The following is a 15,648-nucleotide window of genomic DNA, read 5'->3' as shown; positions in this document are numbered from 1 at the left end:
ACTAAGAAATTGTTATTGGTTTTTTTGCCTCCAGCTTCCTTGGGTGTTTTCGAAAGTGCTTATGACTTATGCATCTTTCTCTTATGCAGGCGGAGTTCATCACTTCTCCTTGCCAGTATTTTGACTACCTGTATGGACAGGGAATTGGTGCAAAGGCATCTGACTTCTACGTTGCTTGGGCTCAGCAGCTTGTGAATGAAGGCAATGTGCAGTGTGCAGGAGCTGTCCTTCAGAAAGGACTTCAGAACCAGGCACAGCCACGAGAGAACTTGCAACAGCTGTATGGGTAATTCTGACGCGTCTTTTACTTGTCGAGCTGTTCAGATAGCGTACGGGTAATTTTTTTTTTCTCTTGTGTGCGTATGCCCTGTGCTGTAGCAGAGGTAGACCAACGATTATTTTTGTGAAAGGCAGATATAAGCTTAACAATACTTTTTTTGCTGTTCAATATTTGTTTGGTGTTTTGGAGGTTGTGTTGAGGAAAGCTGTACCAGAGTGTCTTCAGTGAAGCAGCGTCCAGAAAGAAAATCCCTTAACTGATTAATTTCCTGTCTAGTCTCTGTTAAGTAGATCCAAACTCTAAAGGTGCATAGCCTGGCCTGCTTCAGGCAGCCTACCTTGGAAATACGGTGCGTGAGCTTCGTTACTTGGAAGCTGAAGCAAGTTGCCCACTCTAATGACACCTGGCTTTTCAAGTTAGGGACATCTGGATGCTTTCCAGAGTGAGTTAATTGGCTGTAGCTCACCCTGTAGCTGTCTGTGCTTCTATCGACACCACCAGTTGAATGCATACCTCAGCTGCTGCTTGATTCGGACCCTCTTTGATTTTGGTGTGTGGCCAAGGCTGGAACTGTAGTGAAATCAGATGTCAGTTCCTGATCTGAGCTGCTTTTTTTTAGCCCACCTTGGGGATATGTTGACAACAATGTCTATATCCAGTTTCTTGGGCTTATCGCACAGTCCTTAGCTAAGAGTGGGTGCCTGTTGGAATTAGGCATTTCGCTGTAGGAAGCGCTAGAGTTGGTGCTTATCGTGATGATAAAACAAGAGCCCAGTTTCCATATGCTGCTGCCTATTGCAGGCTTTTTTATTTTTGCAAATGTGAAGCTAACAGGATATGTCTATCTACAGTAATAAGTGTCCTGTAACTAACCTGAGTTTTTTAGCGTTACGTTTCACGGCGTGATGACCGTACAAGGAAATCAAAGGTTCCTGGGGGGAGGGGGGGGGAATGAGGGACCAGTTGACTTAATGATAATAACTGACATTTCTTGCAATTTAGCTGCCTGCAGAATTATGATCCTCGGAATCCTCCTTTGCAAGGTGAGGCTAAAGATATCTGCCTGTGAGCTGTAGCTCAATTAAATGAATCTTTTCCCTCAATCAGTGAGTGTTGTTGCTGAAGAAAATAAGTTTCCTGTAAAAACTGATTATTTTTTTTTTATTCCCCCCGGGCATATTTAAAATTCTTAAGGGGGAGTGTATTCAAAACAGGGTATTAGTTTTCCAATGCTTAAAGTTAATGGAAATTCATAAATGAGAAAATAATTTCTACTCATTAATGCAAACCTGTATTATCTGTCCCAGGTGCTGCTGTTATAAAACCACTTCAAACTTCGCATGCTGCAAATCAAATGGCTCCTCGAAAAGGTGTTTCAAGTCTTAATGACCCAGTGTACACTTGCAAAAATCAGGTAAATGACGATTAATAAGTGACTTAAACATTGTGGGGAAAATGTGGAGCCCTCACATACAGTTTAGATTGATGAGCTTGCCTGAATAAGAAAGATAAAATAGGCTAATTATATCTGATGTATCTCAAAAATGTTACTGATGTTTTTATGCTGTAAGCATCACATCTTTGTGAAAATATCTCAGTTGGGAAGCATTGGGACACGCTTTTTAGTCACTTGACGCGTTTCCAGAATCACAGGCAAGGAGTGATCCATCCAGCTGGTTAGCACTCTTTGGAGGAATAATGTTATCGATAGATTCTGCGCCAGTCGTGCTTCTTGAAAATTGCCTACACTGAATTTTTGTGGAATTCAGGTTACTTCTTAAATACCCTCTTTAAAAATGAATAAAAGATAATGCCAGAGGAAGAAGAGAAGTTTCTAGGCTGGTCCTCAGTGGGATGGTGGCTTCTTGTAGAAGTCGGTCTGTTGAGCGGGGAAATGCCTAGGAGATGGCTTTATCGCGGTTCACGAGCCCCTCTGTAGCTTGCCAGGTCAGTCGCTAACAGTTCCAGCTGAGGTTCTGGTCACACTTCGTGGAGACCTTGAGTTACCTTCGCAGTCCAAATTCTGTCACCCCGTAGTCATCTTCCTTCACCCCCTTCCCCACAATAAAACAACAAAAAAAGAAACCAGACTTCTTGTAACTCAGCTACGTACCAGAACGCAGCACTCTTGTTCTTCTGAGGTTTGGCAAAGCCAGTTACAATTCTTCACAGCCTTTCTGGCACAGTCAGATGAAATGTGAAGGGGGGGGTGACATTAAAGACTGCAGGTAGGAAACTGATGTAACCTTTCTCAGCTTGGTCCTCTTTTCTACAGTGCTCATGACTCTTTCAGTTTGGTATTGCCTGCAAATACCGAAAGATATCTTGGATGATGGAATACAGCTTAAAACTTACTATGTCCACTGCCTGTTCCTTAGCCCTGAGGTTGGATAATTTGTCAAAGAGAAACTGGATGAGCTACCCAGTCTGTTCTTGACAAACCCAAGTGATCTATAACTTGCATTCCGTTGTTTTGGAATAGAAACTACCTGTTCAGCTAGTTCCAGTGTCCTTCTGGACTGCAGTTTCTAGAACTACATCTGTCTCTCTTAGTTCGTCTTCTAAAAGCTGTCAGAGATGACGGCAAACTGTGATGTGGCTAATTCTTCAGTTGAACTTCCTCAGGCTCTGACGACTTGTAGAGCTCTCTTTCTGATCTGTTCTTGCCACGCTCGTGGTCTGAATTGTCATCTCTTCAATCAGAATTAAATATTAGGGGCTTTGTGGTTGCAGTTCTTGTCAAAATGGATGGTTAACTGTAATATTGGAATTATTTCTTTTTTATTATTTTTTTATTTCCCCTGCCCTGCTTTAGGGTCCTGATTCTGCTGGTACTCAGTCCTGTTCTTCTGGTGGAAGAGAAGAAGTGTAAGTATTTGGTTTTTTTTGAAGTCACACTGCGGGAACATTAACATGCTCCCAGAATAAATCCAATAAACTTGAATAGAGCCTTTTCTCGTTTTTCCTCACAGAAAGTACGTTACGTACATCTCCAAATCTGAAGTTCTTCCTAAGTCGTCGTCTACTGTTGCTGAATGTGAGCAGGTTGCAATGTACGATAAAAAGCTGCTCATATGCGAAGGCTCGGAACTTTCATTTGAGGAGCTAAGAGCCAAGAGATACTTCAAGAAATACGAGCGCCTCAGAAGACAGCAAGAATGGGGTATTCTTCTCTTTCCATCTAGCTATTTCAGAAACATTCTCATATTGTTGGAAAACTGGTGCTTGGCTGCATTCATTTCTTTTCAGCCTCTCTACTGAAGCCTGAAAACTGTCTCAAAGCCCAAGTTAGCATCCCCGTACAGAAACAGGGTGGGGTGAGCTTGGAAGCATCGAGTAACATGCCAAATGACTGACATATTTAAGCTTATCCTTTGGGTTTGTCTTTTCAAACCTAGATTTTCATAGAGAGTGGTGTTTCTTCTGAGGGAACGGGAGGAAAGCGTGAGCAGCTCTTTGCAGTACTGCGTGCTGCGGCAAAGAGTGACACTCGGTCTTCACTTGGCCTTCTTGGCAAATGCAGCTGTGGGATGCCCCTTGTATAGTCAGCGATGGCATGCTTGTCGCTGGGGTGGACTCAAGGCAAAGTTTCTAATTAGAAGTAATACCTTTGTTTGCTAAATGATGGAATTCTGGAGCAAAAGTAGGTGGACTTTCAAATAGACAAATAGGGTCTTAGAGAAGCAAAACCAAGTGCAAGTAAAGAGCAGCTGCTCAGAAGCGAGTTCTGTGTCTGACCATTTATAGGAGGGGAAAAAAAAGTTGCTGGGGGATGTTGCTGGACAAAAGAAGTAATTATCTCATTTGGTAAAGGAAGACATGGATAAATTGTAGTCAGTGGAACAGGGAGAGATTCAGTGGGAGGAAAGATGCTAATGTATTTTTTAAAACAGTGTTTGAATCTGGATTTTTTTTTTTTTTTTTTTTTAAATCCAGTTGTAATATATGAGAATTCCCAGCAGGAATTATTAGGGCTGCTGCTGGTTGCCGGGCCAGTGCTGGGGCAGTGTTATGTAGCCCTCCCTTGAGGGATCAGGACTGAGAGGTTAGACACGGTGTCATCTACATCTCCCAAACTTACGCCTCCAGAGCTGAGTGTTGTCCTGCAGTTACACAGACTATAGATATCTGCATTTTAAATTCAAGCAGCTTGTAATGGCTGTGTTGAGCAACTCATTTGGATACTGATTGACTGTTTCGCTTAATATCATTGTATTATCCTTAGAAGAAGAAGAGAGAGACTCCATAAGGAAAAAAGAGTCAGCTGTCCTTGAACTGCAAGCCCTGCAGCAGCGGCTGGAGCAGCTCACCCAGCTCACCAAAAGCTTTGAGGAAACTAGACTGGAACCAGCATCCACAACGTCAGCTGAAGCAAATAAAACAGTGGTAAGTATGTACTATGATCAGCAGGAGATGTCTTCGTCAACTCACCTCGCAGAATTTAACCATGCTTTAGATGGCAACCAGAACAGTTCGCTAACCAAATCTGGAAGTCAAGACTGCAATTCTTGATTAGTAGAGATACCTGGCGTAACTTTCAATGCTTGACGAAATATATTTTAATTGTTAAACCCAAAAGTTTGTTTTTGCTTCTCCGCTATTTAGTTTTAGTTGCATATGAAAGTTCTCTTATGCATGAAAAACTGTTTTAGTTATGCAGAAATAAAAGGGAAAATGGCAATGGCTATATTTGGGGGGGGGGTTGAACATAAAAGAACATTTCTCATCTCTAAAGGTGCATCCACGCGTGACGCCCAGCGCAGCTCTACAGCAGAACTGGATGGCACCTTGTCAAAAGTCAGATCTGCAAAACGCCCGAGGTCTGGTGCCAGACCAGCCTCGATCAAGTGCTTTATCATCCACTGCTCTTACACTGCAGTCAGTGAAACCTGTTGGCCGCCGGATGACATCAACCTCCCTGTGGGAAGTAACATATAAGAAGGATGCAGTCAAAAGTCAGCTAGAGCTTGGAGAACTCCAGAACAGTTTCCTACAGCCTCCGTTCTATAATGTTTCGGCTCGGGAAAGGGCACATCCTGACTCAGCTCTTAATTGGAGCACTGGAGAACAGTACGTATAAACAGGATAATTCTTGCTCTGCAAATTCTGACGTCTTCCGTATCTACGCTTCAGCTGAGAATTAATTAATTAAAAAAAAAAAAAAGTCTTTTTCTCCCTCTTCTGAAAAAAAATCTGAAGTAGCCTGTGGAAACCAATATCAAACTTATATAACTGTCAGTCCTCACTTCAGTTTTTAATTCCTTTAACCCTGTGTTTTAGTTGTAATAACTAAGAGGAAATTTGCTGTGTAACTGAAGTAATTATTGGGCATTGCTGTCCCTGGCATGCCTGAAATAAACAACAGGATATGCTTAGTTCATGTAGATCCCGTATGTTACGACTTGGCCACAAAGGTCTCCAGAGGAAAAAAAAAAAGTGCTTGTATTTGTCTTCTGCACTCTTGCTTGTGTGACTTGGCTAGTACGGGAAACAAAATTGAGGGGCAGAGGGAGAAACGTAGGTTGGCAAAGCAAGCGTGGCTGCGTAGGCTTGGCCAACGAGAGGAAATGGAACCCGTTGTCATTCACTCATATTGTGGCAAACTGTATCCGAGGAGAGTATTTAGTGCCAGCATTTTAACCTTTTTAAAGGACTCTGCTGCCTTTCAGGTTTTGTACCTATAGCAACTGTCTGAGAAACCTTCTGGGGGCAGTCTCTCAAATGTTGTAAAGGATCTCTTACTTACTTCATTTGTGTGACTAAAAACAGGCATTCATGGGGGGAAAAACAGGATCACTAATTGCTGTCTGTCTGGGATGTTTCCTTTGTTTTAGACTGGGAAAGGCCTCCTTAACCGCTTAGAGTGCAGTACTGCTAAGTCCTGAACTGAAGCTGGAATTTAAATAATGGCTTTTATTTCAAGCTCATGTTCTTAATCTTTCCTTTGAAGGCACCCTAACAAGAGATCCACTGAACTAACTACTTCTGTGGACGTGAAAGAAGGTAATAAGCCAAGTTTTGATAAAAGACTGATGCTATTGCTATAACTGTTACATGTGGCTGCTAGTTCCAACCCTAGCTAAGCGTTTTGACTTTCCGAGCTCCACCCCTGCATGTTTGGGCAATGTCTCTATATCCCTTCCATGTAGCCAGTCCCTGTTCCCACCTTCTGTGCAATTCCTTTTTGTTTGAGCTCAGTCGGGAGTTCGCTGTTTGTCCTTGCTGGCTTCCTGCCTGCTTGACTTGCTGTGTCAGAATGGATCATTCCTGTGAATTGGAGACGGAGTCCTCGGAGGCCACCCAGCTGCCCAAGGTCCCTCTTGCCCTTCAGGGCAGTCTCCCTTGGGAACCTGCCAAGCAGATCTCTGAACAAGCCAAAATCTGCTCTCCCAAAATTCTGGGTTGTCATTCTGCTACTCATCTTGTTTACTTCTCTTACTAACATTTTGCTAGCTGCTGAAATGTTAATAAACATTCCCCAGGCTACTTCAGAAATGATCTCGCTGTTCTCCTTTCTAGCATCTAGAGTTGGAAATTCTTCCTTTGCTTCTGGCAATGCTTCTCAAGCTACCCCAAACACCTCGCTGGGAGGAGCAATGCAGGCGACACCGTTCAAAGTGCAACCTTCACCTACGGTTCATACGAAGGAAGCGTTGGGTAAGCATCTGGAATAACATGCTACTTTCACTGGAGTGCATGGGATCTTGCCTGGTAATTTTAGTGGCGCCGAATACACAAGGAGGGTATCTAGCAATGGGCATGTGCACCATTCAATCAAAGAGGAAAATAAAGTTAAATTGGTACTCTTCTTTTGCGATTGGCTGGATGACCCAGAGCTTTTGACCAGAAATAGGTGCTTTAATAATGTCCCAGCAGCCGCATCCTATAAACCCCTGGGTAAGTCACTGGTGGTACACCTGCCAGGCTTCCTTGGGCAGCATGTTCTCTGGGCTGCTCTTGCCAGTACTGTCAGGGACTCCTGTTCCCGAGATGGTGACCTACAACGGACTAATGTGGAAGAACGTTAGGAAGTTAATAAGTCAGCTCTGTTGAGCTTCCCCCGAAGCTGAAACAAGGGTGACTTATGCAAAAGGTCTTTATTATTATTTGATGGACATGGTCAATTCTCAACATTGCTTTTTCAAAATCCTAAAAGGGAAATTGCATTTGTATTTCTGATGTCAGACATGGAGTAATAATATCCTGATACTGTTTTATCCCTTCTGTACTCTTCTGCCATGTTCTGTTTCAATAGTAAACCTGTTAACTGCTACCATGTAGCAAACTGCTGCAGCTGAATATATATCTGTAAAAATAATAATAACTTTAAAAAAAGCTCATGATAGTCATTAGTCTTCCAAATATCTAAGAAGATAAAGGATAATTTGCTCCTTTAGGACAAGTCAAAATCTCATCTTGGAGAAGGGGAAATAAAAAAAAAAAAAGGCCATGGCGCCAACAAATATGTGTTGGCCAAGTCGGATCTTCCTGTGTTTGTTCAGTTATCTGGAGTGTTTAAATGCAATATGAAGGCATAATGGGTTATTGGCATTTGACAAATGATAATAATTAATTGGCATTTAATTCGACTACTACACAATGGAAGAAGCTCTGAAAGCGTCTTTTCTTTTACTGGGGGTGATATTCTTGTGGTTTTTATTTCTTTTTTTAGGATTTCTCATGGATATGTTTCAAACACCCATCTTGCCCGAACCATCACCTCTTGAAGAAAGCGAGGAACCATTTGAAGTCTTTTGCAGAAAAAGTGGTAAGTACTGCTTATTTTTTCAGTCCATGATATTTCGCTCCTGTTTACCCCTCCCACCAGTCCTCATAATAATAAGATAAGCAGTTGTTTGATTAGGTGTAAAGAAGCCGCTTCTTTCCTGATAATGAATTTAATTTACTGACAGGTTCTAAATGTTGATGCACAGTCTGAGAACAGCAGAGGCACCTTATCCTAACAGTTAAAATTGTCTGAAAACCAGGCAGCAGCAGTGGCTTACAAGAATCAGCACAGAGATATTTCCCAACTGGTCAGATGCAGCCAAGAAAGCTTCTGTACCTGGCCAGTCTTGCTTTTGAGATGGAAAAATCTTCCCCATTTCCAAGAGCTTATAGGAGAGATGAACTGAGTGGCAGTTCTGAGGGTGCTCCTGGTCTAGCTGGATGTAGCCATGACCATCAGTTGCCTGGTTAGGGGTGAAAATGCGACTGTTTATAGAATCTTCATTGGGTGAAGATAATATTGCTTATTTTTTCTTTTTAAGAGCCTGATGGAAGTCTGAAAGCTAATGTTGTTGCCCCTGTCATGCCTGCATTTTCTATCTTTGAAGACGAGAATGAAAAAGAAAACAGCGGGTAAGGCGGGAAAAAGTAACAGCTGAGTTTATTAAAGAGTTGCATATAGGTTTGATTCTATTCTATATAATTTTGCTGTGACTGTATTTGCAGTATCAGGATTGGCTTGAATACGGTCGCTGGCAGCTGTGTGGAAGTGGCATGAGAAAGCGGTAGTTGCTTCTCTGTGAAATTGTACAACTTTCCTGTTTGGACAGTGTGCTCGAGATGCTTAATTTTCTGGATAACTATGGATAGCTTGTTTCTTTGAGCTACTGCTTGTTCTCTAAGTACCTGCAAGTGGGATTCTTTAAGAAAAAAAAAAAAATTAAAATGAGCAAGTCTTTATGATCAGTCTGCCTGGGAAAGTTTCTTGCGAAAAGCTATTCTAAACTACCTGTTTTGTCAGGATCCCGCAGCATAAAAGCAAGCCAGAAGAGCCCAGAACTATTGGAGAACGTCCCTTGACTGACTGTACAGCGGGTACAGAAGTGAGTGTTTGGTCTTATTGCAAGAATTAGCCTTGAAAACAGGTTACGTAGTTATAGGGGATATGAGAGATGGTTGTATCTATCCCAACCCTGCAACATTCTGATGAATGATACCTACCTGAAGCCTAGATGCCCTTTCCCTTTTCCTGCCAATGGGATGGACTTTTTCAGTTGTTAATTTTCAGAAAACTTCTAGGAGCTTAAAAGTGGAGACCTCTATCTGTAGAACAAATCCCACTGCAGCTGATGTGTGGATTTGGCATCTGTTTGGGGGAGGAAGGACAGGGAGCAAGAGACACTTCATGTTCTAATAACCACCTAACAGTTTTCATAGCCAAGGAGATGCATAAAACTTCAGGCTGCTTGGTGATACAAGTGATCACTGAGTAATGAGACAGGCTTTTTCAGACTCTTATGGCAATCTTTTGTTGTCTAGCGTTTTGCTGTGATATCGATTATTGCCAACATTCAGGGCTGATACAAAACGATGTAAACCTGTGATTTAGGTTATATTGCCATTCCTTTATTTTTCTAATGTTGTAAGTTGACACCGGCAGACTCACCATTATTGGAACTGCGTGCAGAGGCTGCTAGCAGGTTACAGTGCAGCGCTGGCAGGATCGTTTCGACGGCTTGGTTTTAAATTTTTTTTTTTTTTTTTTTTTTTTTTTTTCCCGCCTAGGAAGAAACAGGGACACCGGAGTTCTTGGGGGATGATTGTACGGTGTGGAATGTACAGAGTAGTAATAAAACATTAGCTCCCAGTCCAAACAACACAAGAGACTTTGCACGAGCTGCCCAGCTTGTATCAACACCATTTAATTACCTGTCGGCACATCCGCGACAGCCTTTGGAGGACAAAGGTAAAATAATGAGTACTTCAGGTCGAGAGCATCTAATTCAGTACTGCGTAACTCCATTCCTGTGCTCTGGTTACCTGGCAGGCCTTGCCAAATAGTGCGTGGGTATGGCTCCCACTGCTGCCACTTCTGAATACAAACTCCTTGCGGAACAGCAGCCGGGAGCATGGGCTGGCCAGCACAGCAGCTTTCCGAGAATTTTTAATTGGGGGAATAAGAGAAGGTGGCAAGGGACAAGAGAGACTTTGTGCTGTAGAACTGCTGTTCTGAACTGTACCAAAGGGTTGTAAATAGTCAAAAAATTGACGAAGTCCCAGCACCACCTTCTTCTGGGGGCACCTTTATGCTTGTCTGCCCCTCTTTAGTCTTGGAACACGCTCCCTAAAGAAATCAAGCTGTTGTCTTTCCTTATATATATTTAGAAATAGGTTTGTTCGGTTCTAGCTCTTGTGATAGCTTAGCAACTTTCACAGCTGCAGTGTGACTTAACCTTCTTGTCTTGGTAAGAATACTCTCAACGTGCTTGCCTTTGGGGAAAATAAACATTTGCTGTTGTTGCTACTCCCTCTGTTCAGCCCGTGAGGATGACTTGCCACAAATGGATCTGGAGTTTTCTGAAGAACAGCACAAGCAGACAAAATCCAAGAAGCTAAGGTACGTCACGACTTGCTGAGATTTTTCGAGGCTTGAGAGCCCAGGCAAATCTATGCCACAGCAGGCAGGTCTGCTGTGCTGCTCTAGATTCAAGTTTTCCAAGTAATCTAGAGCTGACCTATTTGTGGCAGACTGACTCTGCTTAGCATACATCTCAGCACTTTGCGGAGTTAAATGAAGCTGGGTATGGTGATAATGCTCCTATGATTTAAGTTTTCTGACACGTTTAAATTAAAAGTTAACCATCCAGAAAATTTTAATGGCTGTGTATGTAAAACTATGGCTTTCTGTTCAATATTGGCTGAACTTGTTGGCCAATGAACTTGAAAGTTATTAGACTATGGGTAGCATGATATGACCAGATCTTATTTACTTAAGAAATGTCCATTTTATTCATCTTAATGTTGGTTATGGCCAAAGTTGCAAGTGTGGACATTTGACACATTTTTGCTTACTGAAGATGCAAAAATACCATGGCAGTACTGTCAATTAATAATATTTTGTTTTAAATATGTAGCCCTGCTCTTGAACACATTGCAGAACAAGGAGAGCTTCAAGGAAATATCTTGAAACAAGGAAATGGAATTCAAGGAATTGCCACAGCTGCTTCTCAAAGATTACATGAGCAGACTGCCACGAGCAGAACTGAATATTCCTCGTCTGTTGGGGTGGACAAAATTTCCCATGAAAAGCCACCTGGAGCTGGGCAGGACAGGACAGCCCGGAGTGTTAGAGCTGCAGGTACAGAGCATTGCCTACAGTTTTCTTCCACCAAGACCAGAGCAGTGTCATGTTCTTGCAGCAAATACTTCAGAAACATGTCTTTCTGGGCAACTTTAACAGGAAAGACGTAGGTATAAAAGCTGGATTGTCAAAATTGAGGAATACTTAACTTGCCCTCTTTGATTTTTGTGTTGGTTTTTGGTTGGTTGGTTGGTTTTTTTAATCAGTGATACTCATTCAAGTATAAGCTTGTGTTACCTCTTTGAAATGACACTTTTCTTATAGCTTAAGTATTTTTCTTCTTTCCATGAAGTCCTTGTTGAGAACCCTTGGGATAAGGAATTGATTTGCAAATTCTTATCAGAGCTTCCTAAACCACTCCACACCTATGCCAACTACTTTGAATGGAAATGTACTCTTCCAGCCATCAAACTGAAGGCTGAACTCCCACTGGGTAAGAGCTACTTCAAAGATTTCACTTTTAAAGCATTTCTTGACGTTTTTCTGGGAACCTCTGAAGTACTTTTCTAATTCTAATCCAGATAGCTTCCAGATCTAAACCTCGGATTTGAAATTAGACCTGGGTTTTTTGTTTGTCTCTTGCAGCATAAGCATTTTTGATTAGGCGTTCTGAGTAGGATATTTTCCCAGTTTCCCTCTCCTAGTAATCTGTGACGCAGCCCTCAAAGTTTGTATAAAACAGCAGCAGTCCTGTGTCAACAAAATCTGTATGACAGTAATTGCAACACACTTGTATGACTTAAACATTAGTGTTTACTTTTTAAGGAAGGCACTTTGGAATTTGATTACTTCCAGGGAGTCAGACTAAAATAGAAACACTGGTTTTTAGTATGTGGCACTTTGCAGCACTCTTGTTTTCAAGAGTGAGTACAGGCTCTCCTCTGTGGAAAGGCTGGCTAGCAAGAAGAGACCTGTAGAGAAAGACTAGCATTAGAGTTAAAGCAAGAACTTGTATGTGGCTGGTGCTTTTTCTTTTTTCTTTTTTTTCCTTCTCTGAGTGGCAATGTCTCTTCTGTGAAGTTTGTAAGCAGACCTTAATGTTGTTAATCTCTTAAAGGTTCCAGCTCATTCCACGTGGACTGCTTGGTTGGAGAGGGAGCTTTTGCTCAAGTCTATCAGGCTTCCATTCTGGATGCAAGTAACCCAAGAAACAACCAGAAAGTAATATTCAAGGTAAGTAGCGTTGATTCAGAACAGCTCTGCTGGAAAATCCTGGAGTCTTACAGTAATGACACCTACTCTGTGTGGATTCTGCTGAGTTTTCTTATTTATAAATAAGAAGTAAAGCGTATTGGTCTGTCCTCAAAGCTTTCTTCAGATTGAATGCCATGGTGTCTGATTCATTCTACACGGGAAGTTATTTATCCTCTTGACTCGACTTGCCTCTTCATCTTTTCTTTATAAAGTAGTCGCCCGTATCCTAAGGAGTGAGAATTACAGCCAGGCTATCTTTCTCAGCTGGACAAAGGCAGCTGCTTGTGCAAGTGCTCTTAGTTCACAGCAAACGAAAATATGTGTGGATTGATGATAAAATTGCTCTTGCTACTAGGTCGCACCGAAAGGACTGCTTTCTTTGTTCCAGATTTGTGCCCGCTCGCTTCCCGCAAGCATTTTTGCACTTTGTGCAGCCAGCCTGTTTGGTGGCGGCTGGCTGTTCCGTAGCCTTTGCTGGGTGATACCTCTCTGGTACGGTTTTATTAATAAACACGCTTGTCTCGATGGCAATTGTAGATTGAGCAGTTCCCTCTCTGCTCTGCCCTGTCTTATTCCAGGCTGCTTCAGGGCAGGAATGAGCAACAGATGATAGCATGTTTACATCAGAACCGCTGCCAAACGGAAAGTCTGTGCAACTGTGAGGTCAGCTTAGCCCAGGAGGGTTGGTTGTACGAGGTCCTGCATCTGCTGCTGGCTGAGAGCGCGCGCGCGCAGTGACCGCAGCCTGGCTGAGACCCAGTCATGCGATCGAGCTGACGCACACACACCCCCTTAGCCTCTCCGCATCGGGTCTTTTCCTTCCTTTGGAATCTTTTTGTGGATCTCTTCTGCAATATTTAATCCTTCAGCAAAAATCTTTTTAGCGTAGCACCTTAACTGAGAGCCTGCTAGTATGTAAAGGTGACTTAAGGTTGTTTTTTTTTTTTTGAGCATCAGGTATTCAATGTAGGAGGGGAAATAGCAGGGGAAAGAATCAGAAGGGTTTTCCTGTTTTGATCTCAAAAGTCTTCTCTCTTACACAAAATGGCCAGCAGAACCACCAATGTTGCAGAAAGACTGATATTTTAAATAGCACAAAAGAGAATATAAGCCAGAACGGAATTGTGGCGTGTAATTGAAGTCTTGATTCAAGAGGGTTAATCATTGAGTGTATCGACCTGAGATTAATTACTGTAGATACAAGTATTTTATTTGGTCAAGAGGAAAAACGCCTAGTCTGCCGTTAAAAAACAAAAAAACCCAACCTGAGAAGAACTTCTGCTTTAATGCTAATATATTTTCCTAGTAAATCAACTTTTTGGTTACAGGTCCAGAAGCCTGCCAACCCTTGGGAGTTCTATATAGCAACACAACTGGTAGAAAGGCTCAATCCAAGTATACGCCATCTCTACATCCACTTCTATTCTGCTCATTTCTTTCAAAATGGAAGCATTTTGGTTGGTGAGCTCTACAACTATGGAACATTGCTAGTAAGTGTAACCAGCTTATGCTCTGGAACATCTAGATTCTTTCTGGAGTGCTATTATATTACAATATTCAGATGTCTCCTCCACTCTCCACTTCATGGACCTTTACTGTGAACATATTCCGTGTTTATCAACGTGGACCTGTAGTCCATATCAAGTTGTTTCTGTGTAGCTGATGGTTCTTTGCTATCTTTCTGTTTACAGAATGCCATAAACATTTACAAAAAGCTTCCTGAAAAGGTGATGCCTCAAGCACTTGTAATCTACTTTGCTGTAAAAATTCTTTATATGGTGGAAGAGCTCCACAGCTGCAAAATCATTCATGGTGACATTAAACCCGACAATTTCATACTTGGAGAAAGGCAAGTATTGCCCTTTGCTACCTGAGATGCCAGCATATCATGATACCGTAGCCTTGATACTTACGTGATCACTTCTTCTCGTCATGGTTGAAGGTTTCTGGACAACGATACGTGTGACATAGATGGTCTCTCCCATGGCTTGACGCTCATTGACTTGGGCCAGAGTATAGACATGAAGCTCTTTCCTGAAGGAACAGCATTTACTGCAAAGTGTGAAACATCTGGGTTTCAGTGTATTGAAATGCTGACGCAGAAACCGTGGAACTACCAGGTATGAGATTGCATAGACAGCCTGAACCTTTGGAGCTTACTGCATGCAGCTGGGGTGAATAACTGGAGCATAGAAATATTAGACTTTTGCACTGGAGTTGTAGCTTGTTGCTTTAAAAACACAGTCCTGAACCCTCTTCTTACCGAGCCTGCCCTGTTGGCTCCACAGAGTGTTTTTCAGCTGATTTTTAGTGGTCTGAATCCATTTTTAGTATGAAACTTGTTTATGCTTTGTTTAGACAGACTACTTTGGCATTGCAGCAACGATCTACTGCATGCTCTTTGGTACCTACATGCAAGTGAAGAATGACAACGGTATCTGGAAGCCTGAGGGAGCCTTCAGAAGGTTGGTGTCAAAAATCTGTTCAAAATCTTCCCTTGTCTAGAAAGATGCACCGTTAGTACCGGGTTTGTTTGAAGTTCGTTTCTGCCACAGCTTTCAGCGGTGCTTACGCGCACTTCTTGGTACCCTAAAAGCTGGGTTCAGCGCATGGCAACTGCTTCCGAGAATTCACTGACTTAAGGGCAGGAAGGGTTTCAGCAGTGCACGTGGCGAATTGCACGGCGTCCTCGGCCGCTCGCCGCCTGGGCGGAGGAAACAGCAGCCAACGAGGAAAAATCCCGCTGGTTCGCTAAGCAGCCCGCTCGTGTTACAGCGATGCCTGCGGTTGCTCCGGCCTCTGACTGGGGAGGGAGCGGCGTAAATACGGGAAATAGTATTTTAACAGCTTGAATGTAGATTTTTTTACTCCTTATTTTTCCCTTTGCAGGCTTGCCAACGCTGACCTGTGGAAAGAGTTCTTTGAGAGCATGCTAAACATCCCCAGTTGCCACAGCCTGCCTTCCCTGGGAGTTTTGCGCAAAAAGCTGAAGGACTTATTTTGCAAGTCGTACGCAAAGGAAATAAAGTTCCTTCGGAACAGACTTGTTGTGTTGCTTATAGAACACAAACGGTCACGGAAATAA

General features: G+C 42.5%; 1 protein-coding gene across 1 annotated transcript in view; it reads left to right on the top strand.

The window, feature by feature from the left end:
- The window catches only part of BUB1 (BUB1 mitotic checkpoint serine/threonine kinase), a gene marked incomplete at its 3' end in the record, with an annotated part of 49,854 nt that extends 34,206 nt beyond the window's left edge, over positions 1 to 15,648 (top strand). The window contains exons 4-25 of the mRNA XM_082307349.1: positions 90 to 286; positions 1,283 to 1,323; positions 1,588 to 1,694; positions 3,096 to 3,148; positions 3,253 to 3,443; positions 4,506 to 4,666; positions 5,016 to 5,350; positions 6,231 to 6,283; positions 6,800 to 6,937; positions 7,953 to 8,048; positions 8,551 to 8,641; positions 9,030 to 9,111; positions 9,794 to 9,974; positions 10,547 to 10,625; positions 11,143 to 11,366; positions 11,662 to 11,802; positions 12,427 to 12,542; positions 13,892 to 14,053; positions 14,255 to 14,412; positions 14,506 to 14,683; positions 14,922 to 15,028; positions 15,453 to 15,648. Of these exons, the coding sequence (XP_082163475.1) occupies positions 90 to 286; positions 1,283 to 1,323; positions 1,588 to 1,694; positions 3,096 to 3,148; positions 3,253 to 3,443; positions 4,506 to 4,666; positions 5,016 to 5,350; positions 6,231 to 6,283; positions 6,800 to 6,937; positions 7,953 to 8,048; positions 8,551 to 8,641; positions 9,030 to 9,111; positions 9,794 to 9,974; positions 10,547 to 10,625; positions 11,143 to 11,366; positions 11,662 to 11,802; positions 12,427 to 12,542; positions 13,892 to 14,053; positions 14,255 to 14,412; positions 14,506 to 14,683; positions 14,922 to 15,028; positions 15,453 to 15,648 (3,087 nt within the window). The remainder of the gene's footprint in view (positions 1 to 89; positions 287 to 1,282; positions 1,324 to 1,587; positions 1,695 to 3,095; positions 3,149 to 3,252; positions 3,444 to 4,505; positions 4,667 to 5,015; positions 5,351 to 6,230; positions 6,284 to 6,799; positions 6,938 to 7,952; positions 8,049 to 8,550; positions 8,642 to 9,029; positions 9,112 to 9,793; positions 9,975 to 10,546; positions 10,626 to 11,142; positions 11,367 to 11,661; positions 11,803 to 12,426; positions 12,543 to 13,891; positions 14,054 to 14,254; positions 14,413 to 14,505; positions 14,684 to 14,921; positions 15,029 to 15,452) is intronic.

The sequence above is a fragment of the Platalea leucorodia genome, assembly GCF_965183815.1.
Source record: "Platalea leucorodia genome assembly, chromosome: 3".
Taxonomy (NCBI): domain Eukaryota; kingdom Metazoa; phylum Chordata; class Aves; order Pelecaniformes; family Threskiornithidae; genus Platalea; species Platalea leucorodia.
The sequence above is the reverse complement of the archived record's forward strand: the minus strand, read 5'-3'. Positions and strand labels throughout refer to the sequence as shown.